Genomic DNA, 10,372 nt, shown 5'->3' with positions numbered 1-10,372 from the left:
GAAAAAAGAAGGAAAGGGTTTGAACTGTGAAAATGGTAATATGTATTTGATTAAAGTTAACTAAATTGTATTTTCTAAGGCTAGTATGGCTAATAAGAATTATCGACTTTTTTAAAATTCTCAAAAACAACGAAAAGCAAGGGATTTAAATATCTCAGTTGGAATGGAATTCAAGGATTTGGATCTATTTATTTTGCATTTCTTTCATACATTCTTTGTTTATATTTACTTTTCTCATAAAATCTAAATTTTTGTTCAAATATATCAACCAAACAAACCCTCAAATTCCCTTTACTCATTAACATGTTAGCTTTCATGATTTTTATGGCTGGCCACTTATTGTCCAACAAGATTGAAAAGGACTAATGGATAAAAAACGACATCAAAGCTAGAAATCGATGACTAAAACAAAAACGACAAAAATGTGAAAAGACGACAAGAAGAAAAGGCATCATCCGAAAGAACGACAACGTGGAGCAGCAACAGTGTACAGTATTGTGAAAATAACATGTAACACATGAAAACGACAACTACCTAAAAACGACATCAAACTGTGAACAATATTAACCTTAATGCAATAACTGCTTTTAAAATAAATTTTGGGATAAATTGACACAACATCAATAGTTGGAGGGCATTTATAAAATGAGAATTCATGTTGTGTTGGTCTTTAAATAGTATTATATATGAATGTAGACATAAGAGAAGTTTTGAAACACTTTAAAAGTTTGTATGCTGAATTGTGGTACGTAATTCAAGGTATGTTTATTAAAGAAAAATGTTTTTTTTTTTTAATCTTAATAAGGCGGCAACCCCTCGTTCACATGAGGTGGTCTTCACGTATTTAATAGTTTGTGTTTACATTAAAACGGTATCTTGTTAAAAATTCATTATATTTTTTACATGAAATGTCCTTTATTCCTTCTACTTTTTTATTTAATTTTGCTTAAACGTAAAAAAAATACTGAAAATATCATTATGGATATTCGAAGACAATATTTATTTTATACTTTTGATGTTTTTTCCTTAATTTTGGACCATTTAAATATAAATGAGAAAAAAGGTTAAAAAGAAAATATTTCATATCTAAACAAACAATTTTAGATTATCAGGATGACATTTTTTAATATGTAGGTACAATTTTAATATTATAAGAAAATGATTTATTTTAATTTTAGTCTTCAAGAATAATCTTTGTCTCACTTTACCTCTTAATTTTGTAGGTATCACACTATTAGTAAAGGTGTCAATTGGGTCGGGCCGTCCATGCCTGTTATAGTGGTCAATTTAGCACGGCGGCCCACAACCCAGGCCCACCAAGGCCCAATCACGCGAAGGGCAAGGCATGGCCTAGGCCCGCGAAAGGCTAGGCATGGCCCACGACATGAAATTTTAATGAGGTTTGAGGCATTTTAGTGCAAACCGATCGACCTATGTCGTCCGGTCAACTAGTCATTTTCTTGTAATTATTCATATTATTTCAATAAAATCACATTTTTTTGGGGCATATGATATATTACATTTTTTTTGTCATCAAATATGAAATTATAAAAAAAATCCTAAAAAAATTGTTAATCATAAGTGAAACTCAAGTGCATTAAGAAAATTAGGTTAAAATTGAGTTTTGAGGGGAATCTAGTGTAATCCGATTATCCGGTAGCGTAGAAGTTATAAGCCATTGGTTGACCAGTGATGCCTCTACCGGTCGATCGGTGCCTTCTCAACGGCCATAAATTAGACTAGTGAACAGAGCATTTAGTAGGGACGGCCCAATAAAGTGCTAAAGGGCCGGCCCTATGAAGGTCCTACAAGACCATTAGTAGGGCCGGCCTATAAGGGCCTGGGCCAGGGTTGTGTCTGAGGGTCTCCCCTTAGGCTTGGCCCAAGCCCTCCCTCTACTGTAGAGGGTCGTGCCTGGGCTGGCCCAAGCTCGTGATAGGTCTAGGCCAGCCCAAGCCCGTGACGGGCCTAGGGTTAGAAGCCCTTTTGACACCTCTAACTATTAGTATCTTAACATTATAAACATCACAATATCTGACCCTCTGTGACAGTGCCATTGAAAAACGAATGGAATGAGTATATAAAGTGCATATAAGTAGGATTGTTAATTAAAAATGCCATTAATAATGTCCTTAGTCTAAATTATCTAATTTAGAGGCAAAATTCTTGAATCCTAAAATTACATTGTTGAGAGAGGAAATCACTTGTCCTTCATCTAGTTACAATAGATCTACTTCTCGTCCATTGCAACTTGAAGATAAAACACCTAAATCTTTAAAATGCATTGTTGAGGGAGGCAAAATCCCAAAATTCCCTAGTTGTTTTTTTTATTTTCCTAGGATTTTTTCTGATAGTCCCTGTAAAAATAAACTAGTATCTTATTTTTTAATTTTTAGATCTATATCATAATTTATTTATTATGCATATTTTTTAATCTGATATAATTTTAATCAAATCTAATAATAAAAAATTAAGATTACTGTAGAACAGATTAGGTGAGAAACTTCTTTTTTTTTTTCCTTTTTTTTTTTTAGAAATCTTATCGTATTTAGGTTTTTTTTTTTTCAAAAAGAAAAAAAAAAAACCCAAATCCCAAGAGTTTGACGTAATTAAGGATAGAAAGCTCCATGGCCAAAAAAAAAAAAAAAAAGAAAAAAAAAAAAGAAGCCTGGATCGTTGCGATTCGTCTATAAAATGGTTGGGCCTTTTCTTTTTCCCTTCCATATTCACACAACGAAACTCAAAACAAAAGGACCTCTAAAACTACTCTTCTTTTGTTTACTCTTCATTCAGAGCCTCTACGAAACCCAGCTTTTCTTCTCTCCATACCCAAATTCCCACAGAAGGCACAATCTTTCATGGTTAAACTTAGACCCGTCTTAGACATTTCTTGTTGGGAAATTTTCACTCGCGAGGCTTAATTTATAGTTTGTCTGATTGTCTCTGAGGGGTAGGATTTTTGTTTCTGGGTACTTGGAATGGACTACAATGGCTCCGACAGCAGCGGTGAGTTGGCAAAACAGTGGTTTCGGAATTTTGTCGGCTTATTCTTAGCTATTCCGCAACTGGGTTAATGGGTTTTTTTTCTTTTTGCTTTTTGGTTTGTTCTTTTCCTGTTCTTTTGATTTTGAATTCGTTGTTGGGTCTATGTTTGATTTGGGTAATTGGGTTCTTGTTTCTGTATGCGGTGGATATGTTTGAGGTGTGAAGTGCTTTTCTGGAGGGAATTAGGGTTTTGGAGGCTCATTTGAATTTATCTACTGGTTTAGAGGGTTGAGTTGAATAATGGGTTTTGTTTGTGTTACTCTTTAGTTATTTTATCTGGTTCATTAACAAAAATTCAAAATTTATGGCTTTGGTTTTTGGTTATCAGAATGTGTTTCTGGGTTTTGTCCCTTTTGTGGAATATGTATATATGTTTCTTGAAGTTGTATCTTTACTCATGTATTTATCATGTATTAGTTGCTATTCTTGTACATCTTGTGAAGATGAAAATGAAGGGAAGTAATATAAACTTCCAATTTATCATGGGGTTTAGTTTGATGGGTAAAACCATGAGTTTGTCATGGTTACTGAGAATTTAGACCGATTAGACTCGTAGTTGTAGCCTTGGTAGAAACAGAAGTTAGATATCATACAACTTAGTTCACCGTTTTTTCAACTCCCCACATTGCAATGCAAGTAGGCTAGCATAATCCAGTGATGCTGGTCAGCCTGTTTAGTTGACCATTACGCCGAGCTAAACGACTTACTGTTGAAATTCTAATTATTGTGTCAAGCACTATTATGAAAAGGAATCTGGATAAGAAAAGACATTGTAGGTGCCAGGAATAAAGTAGGAAAAGAAAAAAGAAATAAAAAAAACTGGACCCCTGGTTTTCTGACTAGATAAATTCAGTACTGATGTCCAGATATTTGCATGAATATACTTATCAGCCATGTTTGGCTTTGGAGTTTCTATATTTAAGTTATTAGTTATATTAATAGCATCTAAAGTAACTAAGCCAACCCAGTTTTCTTCCTTCTATGGACTTAAGGCCCGTTTACTTCGTTGATTCGAGTTTAGAATTCGAGTTGAGATGTGACTTTATGTGAGAGCTTTTTACTGTAGCAAAAAAGTTAGATGTGATTGTTTGTGAGAGCTTTTTACTGTAGAAAAACTCGAATTCTAAACTCGAATCAGCGAAGTGAACGGGGCCTTAGTTTTCTGCAGGATTTTCCCTTATTAAGTATTTTCAATCTTGAAATTTATTGTAAAAACGTTTCCAGGTTACACCTAAAAGACAATTTGAAATATAGAAGAATAAATCATGACATACATAAGAAATAGGAACAGGAGAGTTATTTATGGAACATCATCAAAACATCAAAACACAGTAACACACCAGTAACCAGCTCGTCAATGGGTGCTCTAACCATCTGGGTGAAACCTTTTCATTGAGATCATGTGTTTGTTGATATCAAATAACTGCAGGTACTGATGATGATCTTCGTCCATCTCATCAAAACAGAATTCCAAGGGGGAGTAGAGTCTCAGGGAACGAAAGGCCTGCTGTAACTTCTACCCCATTCCCTAGGATGTACAGTGACATGGAGGCCCAAATTCACCACCTTGAGCAAGAAGCATATTGTGCAGTCCTACGTGCTTTTAAAGCTCAATCTGACGCCCTTACTTGGGTATTATGTTGTCTTTGTTTCCGTGTCTGTATATGCTAGTTAGCTTAGTAATATCTCAACATATTTTATCAGTCGGGTTTAGATGCTTTAATTCATATCTATTCTTCAGGAGAAAGAAGGTTTGATAACGGAACTCAGGAAAGAGTTGAGAGTTTCGGATGATGAACACAGAGAACTACTTACGAGGGTTAATGCTGACGACATAATCAGTAAAATAAGGTGCGAGTGTGTGCGTGTCTTAAAGTGGCTGTGATATCAGGAAACAATGATTAAATTTCAGGATGCTATTTGTCTCTATTGTTTATGCCGCTGTGTTTTGGCTGTCATCAGAGAGTGGAGAAAGTCAGGGGGAAATCAAGTTTCCAGGCACAATACCTCGCAGGCTGCCTACGATGTCGTACCTAGTCCTGTTTTGTCATCACGCAAGAAACAGAAGACAATCCCATCGGTAATGCCCTTAGGCCATTGCTAGCTTTCAAATTCTTTGTCTTCTCATGTAAACCATGGGGCTCTTTCAAGCCCATGAGAAAAGCTTAATCTGTTCATTTGTAAATTACAACATTAGTGTTCAAAGATTGCAGATTTACATAAATGTGGTTTGTTTCCATAAGTAGGGTCACCAGTTTCCAGGTTTACCCTCGACGAAATCCATGCAGTCCCCAACAGGACCTGTTATGAGTAGACCATTCATGAATCGCAGTAACTCTGTTGTCCGTGCTACAACGGAATTTGCTGATGCTTTAAATCTTGACGCATTAGTTGGAAGGAAACTGTGGACAAGGTGGCCTGAAGATAACAACTTCTACGAGGCTATTGTCACTGCTTATAATCCGGCAGAGGTTTGTTTTGAAGTTTCTAAAATTTGTTTTTATTTCAAACGTCGTTCTGCAGTATCATAAGGTTTTTACAAATGTCGCAAACCTTAAAAGGTTTTGTAATTGGTTATGTTTACTAGGCTTCACACAGCACCCACCTTCTCTTGTTTAATCTTATACAATTTTTACATCAAATTTAAATGCCCGGTTTTAAGTGCCTTGAGATTGAAACATTGGTTAACGGGAGTAACATGGCCATATTTTACAAAGGTAGGCCATGTTTAATAGTAGATTCCTCAGGCATTATCCATTATGTTATCTTTTCGTTATTTACAGGGGCGGCACGCTTTGATCTATGATATGAATACAGCACATGAGACCTTTGAATGGGTTGACCTTAAGGAGGTATGTCTCATGCTTTACATTATGTTCCCAAACAACCAATATATTTCCCTAGAAAATTGCTAAACATTCCAGCTCGGGTGAGTTGGGATGTAAGATACGGGGTGGGTCCCACCACCATGTAGGCCCACTCCATCTAATCTCAACTCCAACCCAATTCGGGATATTTAGGCCCCGTTCATTACACCAATTCGAGTTTAGAATTTGAGTTTTGTTACAGTAAAAAGTTCACAAAAACAGTCACTTTTTTTTTTGCTACAGTAAAAAGCTCTCACATAAAGTCACATCTCAATTCGAATCAACGAACTAAATGGGCCCTTAGTGGTGCTCAATTCCCGAAGATCAACTATGATGACTGCAAGCTTGGTTGTTGTTTATATGATTTATTTAGGAACATAATATTAGTGCTAAACAATTGTGAGAATACAAATTTGGATATGGTATCTGGAAGTGCAGTATATGAACTGTTTTGTTTAGGTACAGTTGTTTAGCCAAAAAACACAGTCAATACGTGAAAATACTTTAGTTACAGATTGGAGAACTTGGAGCACATTACCTCCGTAATTACGTTGTGTACTTCGTAGATGGTGCATGTTGCTAATAAGTCTTGGGTTTATTTAGCAATATTTCGTATACCAAAACGCTTGACCTGCGGGGTACCGAGCAGGTTGCTAATTTGGAACTTATATTACTAAAAACGGACCATAATAAGTTGTGAACTGATAGTCATTGAATAATAAGCTTTGCTCATTTACGCAAACTGTAACGTCACGTTTCATCCATTCTGTCAATCCTTACAATAATGGTGGTAAGAGGGATTCAATATGTGCTTTATCAACTTCTGCACACCTGATTATTAAATTCTCGGAATACTTTATATCATCCTTAGTAAACTGTGAGCCCCCACTTATTTAGTTTAAGTTGTATGTGCAGATCCCACCAGAGGATATCCAATGGGAAGGTGATGATCCGGGTTTGCCTCATGGAGGAGGCCATGGTGGACAAGGACGTGGCTTTAAGAAGTCATCAAGCCGAGGTGGTGTTGTTCCTGGTGCTGGTAGAGGGCGACCCGTGAAGAGTCAACCAAGGAAAGATTTTCTTCCGGCACAAAATGGGAATGCACAGAGAGTTTCAGATGATATTGAATTACTTAACACTGACGCATTGGTAAAGGAGGTATGATATGGAGGACTTGAGCGAATACATTTACTGTGATGTTAGTTATATACAATTACATTACAATTGTGTTATTTCAGGTGGAGACTGTTTTCAGCGCAAATCATCCAGATCCCTTTGAGCTGGAAAAGGCAAAGAAAATGCTGAAAGTAAGCCTAAACCTGCAATATATCTCTCATTTTCCTCCCCAGCGAAGAAGAAAGGAAGGGAGAAAAAACTAGAAGTTGCTAACTCGAAATCCATTTATGAAAGATTTCAATGCAATCTATCAATATAGTAATAATAACAGCCCAGCATTAAAAGTTTGTTTGTTACATGCATTGCAGGATCATGAACAAGCATTGATAGATGCCATTGCGAAGCTTGCATATGCATCCGATGGTGAAAGTGGTAATAATAAATATGCATGGAAAAAAATTTCCTGCATTTTTCTTGTACATTGCGAGTTTTCTTCATTGGGACTATAGATTCAAACAAATAATGATTAGTATTTGCTTGTTTGCTGGGTTATACTAATCTTTTTCTGCGCACTTCACGCAGATGGTGAGCATCCATCTCCGTACGGTCAAGCGATCGAGAGAGAATGAGGAAAGGAATGTTAGTGTTGAAGACAATCGCTAAATTTGAGACTAGGATGAGCTCAAGGGAAAATGGTAGTTTGGAAGCTGGTTTTGATATTTGGCAGTAGAAGAGAAGTTTCCTGTGCACTAGGTAGTGGGTGATATTGCTAATAATATATCATTTTTATTGATCTTATTATTTTGGGTGTCCATCTCTTAATTAGTCTGATTTTGGAGAAAACCCCCAATTTCTTTCTTTCTTTTTATTGTTACACCTTTTAACTCTAGGACAAAACACTTGTAAAAAAGGATCTTATTGAGTGCCTAATTTCCATCATGTGCAATCCAGAGTAAGTGATGGTTAGTAAGGAACAGTTTTAAGATTATTAATGTAAAGAGGGTTGTGTTGATTTCTCATATCTTCTGTTTTTTCTTTCTTTTAGCATGTCTGTAACTAATCACACCATCCCTTGCGTACGGAAATTCAAAATGGCTATTATACATGTAAAAACCACAAAATATCCGGTTGAAGAAAAAAATAATAAACAATTTAAAATATTCGGTTTATGGTTCGTTACAGTGTTTTTTCTAATAAAAAATACACGTAAATAAAAAATAATTTTAATCACATAATTTTAATGCATAAACCAAACGTCTTCTATATGTTTGATTGTTGTTGTGCAATGAGATCAATCAGAGTCCCCGTTATCCGCCCCATAATGAAGTGCACATAATAAAAAAATAGGAAAGCAAATAAAGATCTTCATTCTTAAAATAAATAAATAATGAGAAGGAACAAAAATAAAAAAGGAGAATGAGTTGGCACAGTTTGTCCTTTGAACATTTTCTTCGTACTAGTCAAATTAAATTTTCAAAATTTGAAACTTTTCCGCCATTATTTTTTAGGACAAATTATACTTTCTCTTAGAATTATTAGCCTTATAACAAAATGTCTCTTCAATTTTAAAAATAACAAAATTTTCCTCTGAACAATTAGTCGTTAGCATGCGTCTCTTTTCTGTTCTTTCAGTTAAATTTTGAACGTTAAGTGTCACGTGGAAGTCATTGGGGCATTTAATTTGTCTTCTATTATAAAATGACAATTTTGCCCATATACTCATCCCCTTCTCAGGTTCCCTTTTATTTCGTGGTCATTTCTGAATTTTGCCTTAATTCTCATTTCCCATCCCCTTCTCAGCCCTCTCTGATTTTGCCCAAATTCGACGAGAAGAGTCGCAGCCCTGGGTCACTCCACCTTGCCTGAGTTCATGAATGGCGGCCAAAAGTAGTAGTAGAGGTAGGAAGGGTTCGCACAGGTCTACAAGTATTGGGCCCAAATGTAGACAATGAGAAATTAATGAGGAGGTTCAGACTAGAGTGCATGCAAAATGTTATTGTAAGTTGGAATGTGTTGTGAAGATGGCAAGGACCCGATTAAATCCGGGAAGACTGTTTTGGGGATGTTGCTTATACAAGGTTAGTGTATAATTGTAAGTGAAAATATTGGGAAAAAATAAATAAATCATCCCTATGTGAATGTAATTCTGAAAAGTTTGTGGATTAATTTAGCCGAAAAAAATTAAATTTATAGGAATGGAGTTTACTGTTAGGACTAAAGATACTTTTGAGATTGAATTTGAGAAATAGGAATTTGACAATAAACAGAATATTGCCTCTTTTTTTAATAGAATTTTTGGGTGGTTAGTTTGGTATGGGATTGAGTTGAGATTTGAAAAAAGAAATTGCATTTAGAAAATTGGATAAAGAAATTTGTATAAGTTTGGCATGAGACTTGAATTTCAGAAATTGAATTTGAGATGAGATGATGAAGAAAGAGATTAGTACGAGACTTGAATTTTAAAAATTGGTATGAGTTGCCCCTGTTTTATTTTGAATTTCAAAAATTGGTATGAGTTACCTTTCTTTAATTTTGGGTTTTGTTTACATTGCCCCTTCTCAAGTTCCCTTTTATTTCGTGGTCATTTCTGGATTTTGCCCTATTTCTAACTCAACACAATAGATTACTTATTTGCCATTGAAATGAGTCACATGCCACTAACATGACACTTAACGTTCAAAATTTAACCGAATGGGCGGAAAAGGGGGACGCGTGCTAACGGCTAATTGTTCAAGAGAAAAGTTTGTTATTTTTAAAATTTAAGGGGCATTTTGTTACAAGGCCAATAGTTCAGGAGGAAAAAGTGTAATTTATCCTATTTCTTACTCTCCAGAAGGAAAATTATAAGTTCCAAAATTTTCAAGTGAGGCCTCCAGCAGTTTTTCATTTAAGGTGCGTTTGATTGTGGTGGGATAATGGTAATAGTAATGGGAATAAAAACGGTAATGGTAATGGAATAAAAAAGAAAATTGATTCATTTGTTTGGTTGTAATTTTAGAAATACTATAGAATGTAACATATTGATAAAATTACACTTATATTATATATAACATTAATATTATATATAAAAATATAAATAATATAATATATACAATGTAATATAATATAATATAATTATTATTATATAATATATTATAGAATTATGATATTAAATATAATAATATTATTAAAACTGTTAATATATTACAAGATTACATAATAAACAATAATATTTTAGTTATAATATAATTAAAACTTACAACTATATTATATTATACTATCATATATATAATTACAATATAATATATAATAAATATATTATAATTAATACATTATGTGGTGTAATACACTATAATATAATAGAT

The 10,372-nt window shown here is 34.5% G+C and overlaps 1 protein-coding gene across 2 annotated transcripts; it reads left to right on the top strand.

Moving 5' to 3' along the window:
* The first annotated feature begins 2,658 nt into the window (after positions 1-2,658).
* Positions 2,659-7,967, top strand: LOC21401002 (protein EMSY-LIKE 1). 2 transcript variants are annotated; one of them, XM_024169571.1, is made up of 10 exons: positions 2,659-3,006; positions 4,512-4,677; positions 4,787-4,896; positions 5,008-5,125; positions 5,292-5,516; positions 5,829-5,897; positions 6,828-7,070; positions 7,151-7,219; positions 7,397-7,460; positions 7,611-7,967. In XM_024169571.1, exons 2-10 carry the CDS (start codon positions 4,579-4,581, stop codon positions 7,655-7,657), a joined length of 1,044 nt encoding a protein of 347 aa, XP_024025339.1. In that variant the 5' UTR covers positions 2,659-3,006; positions 4,512-4,578; the 3' UTR covers positions 7,658-7,967. The 2 variants fall into 2 exon arrangements, with proteins under 2 accessions (XP_024025339.1, XP_024025338.1); XM_024169570.1 differs by having other exon boundaries at positions 4,475-4,677.
* Positions 7,968-10,372: the final 2,405 nt, after the last annotated feature.

Source organism: Morus notabilis, unplaced genomic scaffold, assembly GCF_000414095.1.
Source record: "Morus notabilis unplaced genomic scaffold, ASM41409v2 Scaffold989, whole genome shotgun sequence".
Taxonomy (NCBI): domain Eukaryota; kingdom Viridiplantae; phylum Streptophyta; class Magnoliopsida; order Rosales; family Moraceae; genus Morus; species Morus notabilis.
Note: the sequence above shows the minus strand (reverse complement) of the source record. Positions and strands in the feature narration are given on the sequence as shown.